Source organism: Falco biarmicus, chromosome 16 (genome assembly GCF_023638135.1).
Source record: "Falco biarmicus isolate bFalBia1 chromosome 16, bFalBia1.pri, whole genome shotgun sequence".
Lineage (NCBI taxonomy): Eukaryota > Metazoa > Chordata > Aves > Falconiformes > Falconidae > Falco > Falco biarmicus.
The window spans coordinates 8942813-8959350 of NC_079303.1; the positions used below are offsets into that span (position 1 = coordinate 8942813).

General features: G+C 53.3%; 1 protein-coding gene across 1 annotated transcript; it reads left to right on the forward strand.

Moving 5' to 3' along the window:
- The first annotated feature begins 1723 nt into the window (after nt 1-1723).
- LOC130159853 (vigilin-like) lies at nt 1724-15757 on the forward strand. The gene is made up of 11 exons (XM_056361885.1): nt 1724-1729; nt 1849-2048; nt 2986-3022; nt 11275-11481; nt 11959-12174; nt 13022-13228; nt 13443-13544; nt 14172-14216; nt 14864-14950; nt 15114-15245; nt 15548-15757. The coding sequence occupies exons 1-11, from the start codon at nt 1724-1726 to the stop codon at nt 15755-15757; spliced, it is 1449 nt and encodes a 482-aa protein (XP_056217860.1).
- Nucleotides 15758-16538: the final 781 nt, after the last annotated feature.

The following is a 16538-nucleotide window of genomic DNA, read 5'->3' on the forward strand; positions in this document are numbered from 1 at the left end:
AGTACCCAGATAACAGGTGCTTTAAATTCATATGGGCTGCCCATAGCTTTTATTTTAGAGGGCTTAGCTGCAAGATTGAGTACAAACTTGCTAATTCAGAACGACTTGCTGAAGATGAAACGCTTTCCTGAAATGTGGTATTAAATCATGCAGGTTGCTTGCTGCAGTTCCCTTCCTAGTATTTTACCTTCCAAATAGGAAAAGCAAAAGCCCTTCTGCAGTTTCTAGGGTGAATATTTGAGATGTCTAGAAAAAGAGATTATTCTTTTTGTCTTGGATGGGGCAGCATCTGTGTTGACAACCTTAAACCCCAGCTGAGCAGGTGGTAGGCGAGGTGCTGGGTGGTGGGTGAGGCGCTGGCTGTCAGCGCTTGCGTTAGAGCAATAGGTACGTGTCTGTGCCTGGGCTGGCTGCCTTAGGGCCCTTCCAGGAGGGGATGGGGATGGGAGCGGAAATCCCAGCCGTGGAGGAGTCTGGATCAGTTCTGCTGAAGGGAGTTTGCTGCTGTATGCAATTCCTAAATCAAAGCACCTGCTGCTTCAACAATGATGAAAATATCAAATTAATTAAAAGCACTGAGGAAAAAACCAGGGCAGCCAGTGAGTGATGAGAAGCAGAGCTTTGATCAGCTCATCAACAAGAGCGCTGCTGGGGGTAATGGCTCCTGGCCCTATGGCAGCAGCTTTACCACTGATTTCAGTGGGGGCAAGGTGATAGTTCCAGCGCAGCGACGCCATGCCATACATCTGGAGACTGCTCTGCTCATCCCTACAGTAAAATGCTTTTGGTAATTTGATTTGCCTTCCTGCTGCTAAACGCCAGGCAGCCGGGGCGCGGGGGGGATTGCCTGGCTCTGTTCTGAATGAGCCAGTGGCTGGGAATGCACAGCCGGCTTTGCTCTGGTGGGGTGTCTGAGTGTCCCCCGTGTGCAGCTCCCGATGCCGCCTGCCTGGGGTGGGTGTGCTAACCAGGCACCCCGTCACTTACTCCTCTAGAACAGACCTTACAGAGGGGTTCGATTAAGGCATCAGCCAGAGCTGTCTCTGTGTCCCCTGGGGCTGGGTGAGATGTAAAGGGAAACTGAGATGAGGCAGAGGAAGAACTCTCTTGAATTGCAGTGCAGAGCTGGCGTAGGCTGCTGAGGGCAGGGGTGGAACTGTTAGTGCTTTGAAGTACCTGTGAAACCTCTTGCAAAAACAGTTTGGGTCTGGAGCTGAGCCGGCTCTGGTGTGGGGAGATGGGTCAGGTGGCTTTTGAAGGGTGCGTGTCCCCAGCCTTGGCCCTGTAAGGCTGTGGGAGCGGGTGAGAAATACAGCTGTACCCTACACTCAGCTGGCATCGCAGCAATTACCGTGTCCAGCTTGTGAAGCATTTCCCCAGCGACTGACCGTTGATCACGTATGTGCTGAAGTCCTTTTGAAAACGTACCTGAGCATCCCCTGCCAAGCTTCAACGAGGTCTCCGCGTTGCTGGCTTTGAAGTTAGTGCTGTGGCACAGCTGGGTTCTCAGTGGTGCTTCCAACAGTCTGCGGTGGCGATTGAAGCAGGTTCCATTAGTGCTGTGATCCCTTGCGTGAAGCGACTCTGTTTTGGTGCCTCGGAATCAAAGCATCAGATAATTGTGGTGCTGCCAGCTTGCTGCGAAAGCGGGTGAATCAGTGGGCTTGTTTCTTCTTTGCAAGTTAACAACTGTGTGCAAGTCATGCTACTGGAATGAAAGGTCATGAAGGTAAAAAGTACTGTTGCGTTACTGAATGATACTGCTATAGTCCTAGAAAACAGCAATTTTCCTTCTGCCATGGGGAAAGTACTAAAAGCATTGTGCTGAGATTGTTTCTTTCCCTGCAGGATTATTTCCACGAGCTCATCTGCATCACAGAAAGGGAGAAGTTTGTTGTGCCTCTCCGAGCTATAGGTGCCCGAGCTATCCTGGACTTCCCCGACCAGGTGAACTTCTCAGCCTGTCCAGTCAAGTACAGCACCCAGAAAACGCTGCTGGTTCGCAATGTTGGTAACTGGGAGGCCCGCTACTGCATCAGCACGCAGAGGTAGGGAGCTCATCTTTTTTTGTGCAAAACACTGTGGCGTGATAATATAGTTGGGAAACAGCGACAAAAAGGAACCGGAGCACCTGAGCTGCCGTGCTGCTGCCATGGCTGGAAATGGGCAGGGCACGTGGGTTTTGCTGTTGATTATAGTGTTTGAAGCATGGCGCAACCTCTGCTAAAACCCTGCAAGCTGCAGAGTGGAGTTTTATAGTGCAACGGTGTCTTCAGAGCACAGTCGTGCAAGACTGATTCTGTTAGACTGAAGGAGCAATTGTAAGAAGGCAGCTGGACTGCCCTCGGGCTGTGGAAGATCCTGCGGGGCAGACGACAGCTCTAGGAGCTCAGTTCCTGCAGACCAAGGGCAGTGTTAAGAAATGGGCAAGCTCTGAGCTGGTGGAAGAGACATTTAAGAATTTATCAGCAGCTTTATCAGCAGTTTGTCTAGAGTAGCAAGTGCAATCAGAGATTGTAGATCAAAGCAATTGGTATCGAGACCCTGAGAAAAACAGGGTGTGGTCCAGGACCTGGTTCTCCAGTAGGTTTGATCTGGTCCCTGGGATCAAATATTCTTCATTAGAATGAGCTCTTAAGTGGAGATGAGCTGGCAGCGGCTTCAAAACTACACTTTAGCCCCAAACCAGAATGCCAATGGGTGCACCGGCAAAAGATGTAGCAAATACCTGGTGCGTGAGTTGGGAGCCTTTTCTAGAGCTTTGTCTCTCTCAGATCTCCTGGAAAGTGCTCTAGCATGCTGTAGTAGCTACCAGCAACCTCCTTAATCCTCAGCACCTTCTGAAATGGTTATGTGGCCCTGTTGGCCAAATATACCCATTCCCTGGGAGGCCACAAGCACGTGGTATTTGGGCAGTCTCCTGGTCAAGTGCCCGATGTGTGCTGTGTCGTGGACAGCCTGTACTGTTCCTGTTGGTCTGAGAAGACAGTCACTGTTTTTCCAGTTTGCTGAACTGGAGAAGGTAATGCATTTTGGACACTGCACCTGCAAGGAAACCAGTTCAGCTGGCTGGTAGTTAGCTCCGAGTTGCTTGGTCCCAGAGGTCTTGGTGCAGCAGCTGAGGTCCAGAACGCAGCAAAGACCTGCCATCTGCCTTAGTGCACCTGAGTTGCTTCAGTTTCTTCCCCAGGAAAACAGGGGTCAAGAGAAGGCTCTTTGCTCTTTCTCCTGGGAAGCGTGAAGGTCCAAGAGGCTCCTACCAAAGCCTGGCAAGGCTATGGAAGCTTCCAGGATGCTATTCAAGCAGGCTGCTGCTTTTCACTGTGGAAATACGTAGGCAGGACCTTGTAAATCCCTGTACAGCTTCCCTCTGGGATTTCCAGATCTAGTCGTCACCACCAAAACAGATACCCAGTCGTGTCTGGCATCTCTTGGCAATGTCCTTGCCAACTCTTCTATTGAGTGATCCAGCGTGTGTTGAATCCTGCTTGATACGATTTTTATGCTGAACTTCAGCAATTGAATGTTCGGGCGCCATTTGTCGCGACGGAGGGAAGACACAGTCACTCAATATGAGTGATCAGCAGACTTCGTTTATTGTTTCTTAGTCACCTTTTATACCTTGTTATAATTAGCTCATACATATTACAAAAGTTAAGCTCATTATTGGTTAGTTGCCTAAATACCAAGCCCGCCCCTAGTTTCTCTTCTGTAGTTATCTCTTCCCACCTGCAACATTCTTTTCCCACCGCAATCTTCCTGTTATTGTGTAACAAGAACAGCCAAGGACAGTGTATTTTGCTTTACTTCAGATAAGCTGAGAGCCATGTGCATTTTTGTCCAGCCAGCTGGACTATGTCTATGTGACCCTTTTCAGCTAGCCAGTTATCCACATTCCAGCTGATGTTTTGGGGAGGAAAGGTTGATTGCAATGACTGCATTTCCTCGGAGAGCAAATTCCCGTCTGTGGGAGCCCTAAATCAGTGAGGCCAGGTCCCTGGGCTCGCAGGGGGTCTGTGAGGCTGAGGAAAGTGTCGGCACTCCTTACCTGGGACGGCGTTGAGCGGTAGCACCTAACAGCTGCAGGCAGCGTACCTGCTGTGATATTCACTGCAGTTTCTTCCCCTTCCAGCTCTGGTAGGATGGCAACCTTCTTCAGCCTGCTTTTGCAGTAGTGCGCAGGGCAGGGTGCTTTGCTGGCCCCGAACGTTGAGGCCATCCGGCTGTAGGATGCTGAATTGCCTCACGCTGTCCCGGCTTCCAGCACAACGAGGTATCCCTGCCCCTTCTCCGGGGCTGGGGAGAGTTCGGAGGTGGAGGGTTCTGCGGGGAAGGCAGGGACAGGACTTGGAAGTGCCTTTGGGCGTCAGCACCTGTGTCTTCGTGGTGCTGAGAGGTGGGGCAGGCTCTCCAAAGGGTGTCTCTGAAGCTTTGAAATTCCGTTTGGGGCAGGAAGGAAATGCTTCTAGCCCAGAGGGAGGCACTGGAAGTGACACTTCAAAGCTGGGGTGATGTAGGGGGTCCTTGTGTGACTTTTCAGAGTTGGACGGCTGTAGGTGTATAGGAGTTAGTCTGAACCCAGAGCTGATCAGGAAACTGCCTTCAACTGGAGCAATTTTAAAGGGCTTCTGAGCAAATAAAGTTCAATGTAATTAGGTCAGAAATGCCTTGAAGGCCAAAACTAGTTTCGCACTGTTCTCTGTTTTTAATTGCACAGTGCATGACTTCTCTGCAAGATCAGTGTGTTAACAGAAAAAGTCTGTAGTTACAGAAAAAGTCTGTAGTCCCTGCATGCACAGGCTATCTGCCCTGGCTGAAACCTGACAGGATAACAAACGGTGATTGCTTCAGGCAGCTTCCCTATGCAGATGTCCCAGGAACCCCTTTGGAAGAGTAACCCAGAGAGGGTGCTTCAGGGAAACCGCAGGCATGTCCAAGGCGCGGAACCAATGTGCAGGACATGCACGGGAGAGTCTGTGTTCAGTAGCCACCTTATAGCTTGAAGTGAGCTTTCCAAATCCATTTTCCTCCTGCCTAACCCAATTGGAAGAGTGAGTTCCACCGCATTTTTTTGTGATGTACTGAATGTATTCTTTTTAAAATCAGGTGCCACCTTCTTGGCTCTGCTTCACGCTTTGTGCTGTCCCCTTTTTCTATGTACAAGAAACCCCCCTGAAGACAGAGCGTTGATGGTTCTACTCAGCTGCAGGGGAACTGCCATGGAGGCTGTAAGAGAGGGGCAGGGCCGGGCGCAGGCCGGGGGGTTTATCCGTTCTGAGCCCCTCGACCCCTGCTGTGCATATCTGACAGCCCTGCCTCGCTCACAGCCGCTGTCCCAGAGGGAACAGAGCCCAGGAGAGAAAGTTCTCTGTCGGCTCAGGGGAAGCACACATGCATGGGTGCAGCACGCTCGTGTTGCAGCCAAAGAGATAAACCAGCCTTGCTTAGCGCAGCTCTCCGTGCAACAACCTCCGTGGCTGCAAGGATCTCAAGCCTCGACTCTGAGCGCTCGATGGAGCTCCCTCCCAGCCAGCCGAGATTGCCGACCGTCCTGACGTGGCGCTTTCCCTCCCAGCAGCGCCCATGCCCATTGAGTGCCTTTCGCTTGCAGCCGGCTGTAATGCCGGCATCACCCCTGCACTCCAGTTTTTGGCCTCTCTGAGTGTTGCTCACTAGAATAGCCCCGAGAGTGACACCCCCCCCCCCGCCCCGTGCCGGCTGCCCACATTGTGTCCATAGGGATAGCGGTTTGCCTGCGGGCATGGCGGGATGGTGTTTCTTCCAGGAACCACATGGATGGCAGGGTGAGCCCTGGGGGGGCTTGCGCCGCCCGGGCTCAAAGCTGGGGAGGCGGATTCCCCGCTCGCAGGGACTGGGGGCGAGGGGAAGTGTTTTAGGGATGGATCGTGGGGGCCGGAGGGAGGGATTTGAGGGACGGACGCCGAGGAAGGCCTCATCCCTGCAGCGATGGCTCAGGCCCAGGGCAGGGCCCTTCTCTGGATGCCACGGGGTCGATTGCAAAGGACCAGGCTGCCCCATGCAGGGAGCAGGTGCGTGCCGGGGTGCCAGGGGCCCTGCCTGGCTGTTCCCAGCCCAGCCCCGGCTGGGGCCAGCCCTGCGCTGCAGCCCTGGGGCCGAGGCGCAAGGAGCCGGGCATTGCTGAGGGTGCTGCACCCTGCCGGGCCCCGCCGCCAGCTGCCGGCTGCCCTGGGCTGCCCCTCGCTCCCCCAGCTCTGCCTGCTGCCAGCGCCGGGGGCACCGCCACGGGGCTTGCCCCCTGCCCACAGCTGCCCTGACCCACAGCTGCAGCTGTACGTGGTGCCCACATCGCACAGCTGGGGCGGGGGGTGGCAGGTCTCTCTGGTGGCAGCCTGGGACTGGGGGCAAAGCCAAGCCCGTCCCTCGCTTGTGATCTTTGTCCCCAGGGAGAGCCAGTGCAGACGTGTGCTGCGCTGGAGAGTGTCCCGCGGGGAGGTGACGGCCGACTGCAGAGCAGCACTGAGACCCGCGCGACAGCAACGGCAGCCGGTGGCCGCAGAGCAGCCCAGGGGAGCTGGTTCCCTCGACGGGCCCCAAAGCAGCCTTCCTCAGCCCCTGCTTTTGGTGACGTGTGGAGCAGCGCAGGGATGTCTCTCAGGCTTCCAGGCCTGAGGAGGCTTTCCTCCTCAGGGGCACTGTTACAAATCCTGCTCCCAGGATTAAAGCACCCCTCCCCCCATGGATCCGAGGCTGTGTGTCCAGCCCCCTGGAGCTGGGTACAGGTGCCCTGAGCGGTCTCTCTGGGAGGATGGGGCCACCTGCCTGGTGGCTCTGACACAGAAATGATGAGCTCAAGCCCTGTGACTGTGGCCAGCCGGTTCAAAGCCTCCGAGTGCCTCAGTCTTTCTGCCCAGGAGCGTTTATCCCAGGCACTGTTTCAGGGTGTGAAGATGGGTGCCGGTGATGTTCTGGTGCCTCCACATGGCTCCCACTTCAAGGTTGCGATGCCTGAGGTCAGGGTCCACCTGAAGGCCCTGACAGAGATCTCCAGGGACTTTGTGTTCCATTTTGTGTTGCCTTAGGGCTACAGCGTGCTGGGGTTTGGGGGCGACAAGGTTGTGGTATGCCAGAGGTTAAGCGAGTAAAGCGTTAAAGCGTGTTATTGTTATGGACAGAATCTGGGTTTGTTGGCTCTGAGTTCCTGGGGTTATGGTAGTGTGATCTTATTATGTGTTCTTTGTGTGGTTTTGGTTTGGTTTTTTTATGTGGAGAGTGCCTTTTTTCATGTTTTTGGCCTTTGCAGGGTTTGGATGGGGGCCTTTGGTTTGTATACAATGTTTCTTCTGGTTGTTTTTCTGCTGTCTGGTGGATGGCGGTGTTTTTTCTGTCTTGTCAACCAGTAATGATGGTTTCTATATCTCCTGCAGGTCAGGCAGTGTCACTTCTGGTGTGGTCTGACTCATTTCTGGTGAGTTGGTAGGTAGGTGTGGAGGACTTGTGGTCCCTCCATGGAGGATGACTGCTAGAGGACTGAGGCAGATCTGTGGAGGGGTGAGAGGACTGCTGGCCCATAAGTAGTGACTGTCAGAGGACTAAGTGTACTTGAATTTACGTGGGCTTCCAAATTCATGGTTGTTTCTCCTGCCTTGCGGAAGAGCCATGGGAAGTCACCAGCCACGCAGAAGAACAAGAGGATTCCCAAGCCTGTGTGGCTTTCTGGTTTTGCTTTCGAGTAAGAAAAGTCTTGTCTCTGCACGAGTACAACTAAACCGGTCAATTTCATTCACCACAGAAAGCAGGGAGCAGAATTTTTGTGCTGTGCCTCACATGGCTGCCAGGGCATGGTGAGAAGCAGCAAGAGAATTCCTCCCTGTCACCTTCTCCAGGGGAGCAGTGCTGCACTTTCACCGGGTGAGCTCTGGTTCTGCATGAGTGCAAAAGGTTCGAGTCAATTTTCTCACCACAGAAAGCAGGGAGAAGAACTTTTGTGCTTCTCCCCACATGGTTGCAAGGGCAGGGAGAGAAACAGCAAGAAGATTCCTTCCTGGCACCTTCTCCAGGGAGCACTGCTGCACTTTGTCAAGGTGAGTTTCTTTGGGCTGTGCATGATTGCCAATGAAAAGAGGCCAATTTTGCTCACCACAGAAATCAGGGAGCAGAATTTATGCTCTGTGCCTGACAGGGCTACCAGGGCAGGGTGAAAAGCAGCAGGAGAATTCCTTCCTGGCACCTTCTCCAGGGGAGCAGGGCTGCATGTTCCCAAGGTGGCTTCTTTTGGAATGTGAATGATTCCAGGTATGAGAGGTCAATTTTCTTTTTCTCAGAGCAGAAAGCAGGGAGCAGAACTTTTGTGCTGTTCCTTACATGGCTGCAAGGGGAGGGTGAGAAACAGCAAGAGAACTCCTTCCTTGCACCTTCTCCAGGGGAGCAGTGTTGCGCTTTTACTTTTCCAAGGTGACTTCTTGGGTCTGTGTATTATTGCAAATGTGCCGTGTCAATTTTGCTCACCACAGAAATCAGGGAGCAGAACTTTTGTGCTGTGCCTCACACATCTGCCAGGGCAGGTTGAGAAGCAGCAAGAGAATTCCTTCCTGGCACCTTCTCCAGGGGAGCTGTGCTGCACTTTCCCAAGATGATTTTTTGGGGCTCTTAATGATTGCAACTCTAAAGGGTCAATTTTGCTCACCACAGAAATCAGGGAGCAGAATTTTTGTGCTGTGCTGTTCCTCACATGGGTGCCAGGGCAGGTTGAGAAGCAGCAAGAGAATTCCTGCCTGCCACCTTCTCCAGGGGAGCCATGCTGCGCTTTCCTAAAATGTATCTTTTTGGCTCTGCATGAGCGCAAAAGGTTTTGGTCAATTTTTCACCACAGAAAGCAGGGAGCAGAACTTTTTATGATGTGCGTCATATGTCTGCCAGGGCAGGTTGAGAAGCAGCAAGAGGATTCCTTTCTGGCACCTTCTCCAGGGGAATTTCCCAGGTCCCGAGAGACTGCTGGTGCCGGCTGCAAGGGCGCTCCCAGATAAAGGGTGGTCTTGTGTGATGTTGGGGTTGGAATTGGCGATGTCTCCTTTTCCTTAGTCTCGTTAAGGCTTTGCAGTGACAATTTGGTGCTTCGCTCCTATTGCTCTTTTGTCATATCGCTCACAATAGCTACTGCTGTTTCCTTTTATCATATTGCATGCTATTTTCCTGTATTATAATACAAGAAACTGCCTTGGATACGTTTCAATGATTGATATGTTTGATCGATTTGATGTGGAGTTCATCTTTGCTGGGTATCCAGTCAGTCAGCAAGACATAATTTGGTGTAGTGGGCAGCATATGAAGCAAAAATGTCTTTATTTAGGAAAAAAAATGTTCCTCGACTTGCTATTGTCAGGTGGGAACCATTGCCTTATGGTGTTTGGGCCAGAGTGGTCTGGTGGTGCTGGGCAGTTGGGCCATGCCAGGGACAGAGGGACGGGAGTAGGGGAGGGGGCGGGGGAAGGGGTTTAGGGACGGACGGGTGGGAATGGATGAAGGATTTTAGGGATGGACCGGGGTGGGCGGGGGTGTTTGTGGGTATGGGGGTGGTGGTGGGGGTGTGTGTGTGCCCCACCCCGCAGCTCCCCTCGGCTGCTTCCTCCTCACCAGCACCTGCTCAGCACCCCAGAGGGGCTTCCCGGAGAGTTCCCGGAGAGCCGGGGAAGGGGCTGTCCTGCACCGCCCCTCCAGACGGGGGCCACGCAGGCAGACCCCCGAGCCCCGCCGAGGGAGGGCAGCGCCGCTGGCCGCCCCCCTCCCGCCGCGTCTCCTCACCTTTGCCCCGCGCCTCGCGCAGCCAGCGACCCTGACCGCCGCTCCCACGCGCGCAGCTGGCGGGAAGAGGCGGGCCCCTCGGCCTCGTGCCCAGCACAGGCTTCGCTGCAGGCCTACGAGAGGTGAAGCCGGTCCCGGGGCACCATCTTGGTGAAGAGGAGAGAAGTGCGTGACCTGCCAACACAGGTGTGGCCCCGCCCCCATGTGCCCTTTGGTCGGTTGCTATGGGAACGAGTCGGGCTCTTCCCCTAGCAACCGGCTGACAAAGGGCACACAGGGGAGGGACCACCCGTATGTTGGGAGGTCACACACATCTCTCTTCTTGGCCACGATGGCGGCAGGCCCCTGGGCCTCGTGCCCAGCATAGGCTTAGCTGCGGGCCTACTAGAGGCAAGGCCGGTCCCGGGGCACGCGGTGGCACTGGCCGCGCGGGGCGGGCGGTGGGGGTTGGGGGTATAGCCTCAGCTATAGCGGGAGGAGGGTGCGGGCCCGTCTCTGCGGCCGGGCGGGTTGCGCTGCCTCCAACAAGACAGCGGCAGCAGAGAGACGGGCTCCGCAAGCGGGATGTCCAGCGAGCACCCGACTGCACTCTGTGGTCTCGGCCTTTCCCATTGGCGTGGTGTGGCCCACGTGCCGCCAGGGCAACCCTCCGCAGCGAGCGGGGGTGCGGGGGCTGCGCGGAGGGGCTCGGCCCACCGGCCTCCTGCACCCGCCCAGCCTGCCGGCCTCCCCAGCCGCTCCCCCACGCAGTGGCCGCCCCGCACTGCGCCGGCAACGGGGAGCGCTCCGGCGGCACCCAGGGCGCGAACCAAAGCCCTGAGTCACATTGCGCTCCCCCGTCTGTGGCGGCTGCCCCGCGGGTTGGTGGGAGGGCCGGGGCCACCCCCGAGGGGACAGGGCTGCGGGGGGCGGTCGCCCAGTCGCCTCCCCGCCGCTCTTCAGTAACAATGGTAACTTTTTCTTTGGTAGGATAAGGGCAGTTGCTCTCGGTCAGGTAGCTAGTCTTTTTTTCCCAATGCACATTAAGCTGCTTCTGAAGAGGGTACGGCCTATTGGAAGAGAGATCTGTAACCCTGGATTTTACAGCTGTTATCAGAGTGCAGAGCCATCCCAGATAAGCCCCCCTGTGCGGTTCACACCTTGTCAAAGAAAATCAAGATGTGCTATTGGTTACAGTATTTCCGCTGATACTGCCTTTCCCAAAACATACTCTTCCCTTTGCATATAGAAGCATGTTAAGCTGATACAAGTGCACTTAGGACTGTGCTGCTGCGGGGATTCAGGTCATTCACCCAGGCCGCTACCGTGGCATGGAGGCACTGTAGATCAACCGGTACAGTGTCAGCCCTCAGACAGAATGTGCTGGGAAGGCGTTGTGTTTGCTCTGAGGAGCAGTATGCTGAGCAGCGTCCACCTTGCTTTCCCTGGCTCTGTTCCTGTGGATCTGCCAGTGCAGGCAAGGCTTTTCACAGATGCTTGGTTCTTCTGCTGCAGGCTTCAGCGACAGTTGCCATCCCCAAGGAGCACCACCGTTTTGTCATTGGAAAGAAGGGTGAGAAGCTGCAGGACCTGAAGCTCAAAACTGCAACCAAAATGCAGATCCCCCGCCCAGATGACCCCAGCAACCAGATCAAGATCAGCGGCACTAAAGAAGGGATTGAGAAGGCCCGGCACGAGATCCTGCTTATCTCCGCTGAGCAGGTACCTCAGTACTGTGATCTCTCTCATGGCATTAGCTGGTCAGCCTTTTTGCTTCCCCACGGTATAGTCGGAGTTTGTAGCCACCGTGGCTACAGTCAGTGGCTAACGTTAGCCTGAACGGAGACTTATACTGTGCCACTCGCCGGCTGTATGAGCACCGCTGCCAGGTCCTGAAACTTCTTGTGCTGCGTTTTGTCCATCTCTGAAGCCCAAACAAGCATTTGATAGTTGAAGGGACGCGTCTTAGGTGCCAGCTGGGATAAGGCAGGAGATCACAGGGGTGAATATCGTAAACAAGGAGCAGCAGCAGCAACCGTATTTGTAGATTGAAAGAGGTGGAGATCTACAAGCCCGCAAACTGAGAAGGTTGCTTGGGCCAGAGTGTCAGGCAGGACACCCCTGGGAGCTTAGCTGTGCCTGGCAGAGACTGTAATATAGAGGGCAGTTCCCACCAAGGTCTGTTGTGGGCTCTTCCAGGATAAGCGTGCCGTGGAGCGGCTGGAAGTGGAGAAAGTGTACCACCCTTTCATTGCCGGCCCTTACAACAAGCTGGTGAGGGAGCTCATGCAGGACACAGGGACGCGCATCGACATTCCTCCACCCAGTGTCAACAAGACCGAGATAGTCTTCACCGGAGAAAAGGAGCAACTAGCCCAGGCTGTGGCTCGCGTTAAGAAGATCTATGAGGAGAAGGTACGGATGGTCCATAAAGCTTCCCACCTTCCCCTGGCACCCGCTCCTAGGCACTCTTCCCTTCTTGTTCTACTTTTGTGCATCCCTCGGTTGCATCTGGCTCAGCAGCCCTTGCAGTACATGACCCCGAATCCTACTGTTTCCTCACTCGGCAGAGTGGGAGCTGGGCTGATACTATCCGGGAGGTGACAGATTTCTGGCTTTTCTGTATCGTGGGAATTAGCAGGCCACCAAGAGCTCCCCTGGCTCTTGTTCACACCGGGGCTACTAAGGAAGGAAAGAAGTGTGAAGTCTACAGTGGTGGCCAGCTGACAGTATCAAAGTTGCTACCTAAGTAGAAGTTGCTGAAGAGTGAATGTCACTCCAGTTTATTTCCCACAGCCAACGCTGCTGTGAATATCCTTGTTGTGGGTTGCTGGGCTGTTTCTCCTCGTGGTTAGGTCTGTATTTGTACCGGTCTGGATTTCAACAATCGGCTTATAGCCTGCACAGTGTTGCATCACAGCACTGCCTGGGAGACGGCTGGGAGTTGAACCCTGTTGTCCAACGGGGGGACGGGGACGACGACAACGACATGCCTGTGTGTGTGTGTGTGGTCTCTTGCATGCCGTGTCCCAGGGAGCTTGACCCAGCATGCTAGTTTTGTACTTGCCCTGTGAATTTTTGAGCACAAGGCTTTCTGTAGGCAGGGGTCCAAGGGGTGCTAGGGTGCTGCCGAGCCACTGTGCTCAGCTTGGCTTTGCTCTTTGCTGGGTGCAGAGTTTGACTGCATCTTGTGCCTCTTCCTGTCGCTCTTGTCCTTCCCCGCCCCCTTGTGATTGATGCCTCAGTGTCTCTGCCCCTACAGAAAAAGAAGACTACGGCTATTGCAGTGGAGGTGAAGAAGTCCCAGCACAAGTATGTCATCGGCCCCAAGGGGAATTCCCTGCAGGAGATCTTGGAGAAGACTGGAGTCTCTGTCGAGATCCCACCCACTGACAGTAGCTCGGAGACGCTGATACTGCGAGGCGAGCCTGAGAAACTTGGGCAAGCATTGACTGAAGTCTATGCAAAGGTACTGACAAGATGGGCTAGGCCTCCTTTGAAGGTCCCGCGAAGATACATTTGTGAGCACTGACAGGTGTAGCGGGGGTGCTCTCTCTTGGGCCATTAGAGGTGCAGCTTAGAAGTCAATACCGGAGGTGCAGCATGGGAATTGGAACTGAATTGTTGTGAAGGCCTCTCCCAGTTTGTCCATCAAACAGCTTCTCTGTTTTTCTGTCTCTCAGGCCAACAGTTTTACCGTCTCCTCGGTCTCTGCCCCCTCTTGGCTTCATCGTTTCATTATCGGAAAGAAAGGACAGAACCTGGCCAAAATAACTCAGCAGATGCCAAAGGTATGGATGAGCTGGTTAGCTTAGCACCCCCGGCGTAGAAAAAGGTTTAGTCCAGATCACTTGTCACGGAAGAGAGAGGTGTCTTCTAGCGTGGGTAAACCCAGGGGGAAATGACACAGATCTTTGCTGTTCAAGGGAACCCTCTCTTTTACTGCTGCAAACACTGCTCATCCTATGTTATTGTCATGGGTTGAGCCCTTCCAAGGAAGCTTTATGTGGTGCTGTTTTGAGAACTGATGTAGTAGGATACCTGGAAATGGCGAGTGCAGCGAGGCTTCTCCCTGGTGAGTTAGACGGTATCTAGATAAAGGCTAGATGAGTAAACTTCTCCAAAGCCCTTGCAGAAACTGGGACAGCACCAGAGCCTTGGGCTCTAGGCACTGCCATATGGCCGAAATCGTTAAGTTACTGACTTGTAAAATTGTGGGGATTTGGTTTGGGCTTTTTGGGAAGGAGCACATCTCTTAGTGGCAGGGATCGATGGTGTAGGCCTGACCAAGAGCATTGGCCTGGCTTGGATCTTGGCAAATTCTTAAGAGGTTCATTGTCTTTCACCTCAAGGTTCACATCAAATTCACTGGAGGAGAGGATAACATCACTTTGGAAGGACCTACGGAAGATGTGCATGTGGCTCAGGAACAGATTGAAGCCATGGTCAAGGAACTGGTGAGCTGGAGTTACTAGTTCCAGTAAGAAACTGGGGGAAGAAGGGGCAACAGAGCAGAGGTGATGAGGTGTTTATCACATCCATAGGATGTCTTGACATGCTTAATCGAGGTTGCAGAAGACAAATTGTGTGGCAGGTGGATGACACCCCTTGGTTATGAAACTCATCCATAGCATTCTTGAAAAGTCAGCATTCATTTTTTTGCTGCAGAGAAGGAAGGATTCTCTTTGTTATAGCTGGAGAGGCATGTAAGTAAGTCTTTTCAATGTTTCATGAGCACAATGCTCTCTTCTCAAAGCAGAGGAATGCTTGTGCTCTGCTTAATAGCAGAAGTGCTTGTTCCCTCCTACGTGCCTGGATAACCCTGGGGCAAAGCAGAGCTCTACTGGCTTGGGTAGAGCTAAAACACCTCAAGAGGAGGGAGCTGTCGACGCTGTTTTGGCTGAATGGAGGCAGGGGGTAGTACCTGTTATGTGAAGGCTATAGGGGAACGTCCTTGCCTTTGTTTAGTCTTACAAGTCCCTCGTATAGAGAACTTCCTTGGGTCTAAGCCTATTTTCAAAAGCTCGTTTATCAGAGTTCCTGAAGTCAGGCCTCCCTTGCCACGACAGTGTAATCTTCAGTTCTCCCTTCCTTTCTCCCTTAGGTTGAAAACAGCTTTTCTATTTCTGTCCCCATCTGCAAACAGTTCCACAAGAACATCATAGGGAAAGGAGGTGCCAACATCAAGAAGGTGAGATATTGCTCCTAACTCAAGTGCTCGTGATGATCGCTGCCTGCAGCAAAAGCCCACTGGATGCTCTCTCCTGCTCATTGGTGATGTCAAATATAGCCTGCAAGGGCTTTTCTTCTGACATGGGACACTTCTGAGATGATTTTTTTTTTCTTTGTGGCAGATCCGTAAAGAAAGCAACACCAAAATTGATCTCCCAGCAAAGAACAGCAGCTCGGAGACAATTGTTATCACAGGCAAGAGGGCAAACTGTGAGGCTGCTCGCCACAGGATTCTTGCCATCCAGAAGGAGCTGGTAAGTGAAGCGACTGGCCTTTTGCGGTTGAGGGACTTGACAATGTTGCTAGAAGACACAGATACAGACGTGGTTGTAATGGATGAGGGCAGGGTGGAGACAAACGTGTCGGTCTGTTCGTGACTCGTAAACCAAAGTCTGTGACTGCTCCTGTCAGGAGTAGCCAGTCTCCAAGCCCTCTGCTCAGGCATTTCTTCCAGCTGTATAAAGCTCCTAGCAAGGTGGGAGTCAGAGGGTAAGCAGAGTGGGTGCAAACACATTTCTGCAGCTTGACTCAAGAGGCTGGTACTGTCCTCCCTTAGGCCAACAGCACAGAGGTGGAGGTCTCTATTCCTTCCAAACTGCACAGTTCCCTCATTGGTGCCAAAGGCCGCTTCGTCTGCTCCATCGTCAAGGAGTGTGGTGGAGTCCACATCCACTTCCCCACCAAGGGCTCTGGCAGTGACACCGTGAGCATCAGGGGCCCAGCCCAGGGTGTGGAGAAAGCCAAGAAACAGCTGCTGCACCTGTGAAACAGCACAAGGTCTTAATCAATCAATCAATCAATAAATAAATAAATGGCAATGCTCTGTTTGTGTTGAGAAAGGCATCTAGTCTGACTAACTAGAAAAGAAAAGGTGGGCACCTGAAGGAGGGAAGGAGGCCATCAAGTCAGGAAATCGTTGAAGAAAGAAAATGGAAAGGTCTATTCCACCTAGATCCCCCTAGATCTATTATGAATAGAATGACCGGGTGTCCAAATCTGTGTATTATTGCAAATGTGCTGTGTCAATTTTCTCACCCCAGAGAGCAGGGAGCAGCACTTTTGTGCTGTGCCTGACATGGCTGCCAGGGCAGGGTGAGAAGCAGCAAGAGAATTCCTGCCTGGAACCCTCTCCAGGGGAACAGTGCTGCGCTTTCCCAAGCCATGTTTTTTGGTTCTGTATGGGTGTAAATGTGCTGTGCCAATTTTTCACCACAGAAAGCAGGGAGCAGAACTTTTATGATGTGCGTCATATGTCTGCCAGGGCAGGTTGAGAAGCAGCAAGAGGATTCCTTTCTGGCACCTTCTCCAGGGGAATTTCCCAGGTCCCGAGAGACTGCTGGTGCCGGCTGCAAGGGCGCTCCCAGATAAAGGGTGGTCCTGTGTGATGTTGGGGTTGGAATTGGCGATGTCTCCTTTCCTTAGTCTCGTTAAGGCTTTGCAGTGACAATTTGGTGCTTCGCTCCTATTGCTCTTTTATCATATCGCTCACAATAGCTACTGCTGTTTCCTTTTATCATATTGCATGCTATTTTCCTGTATTATAATAC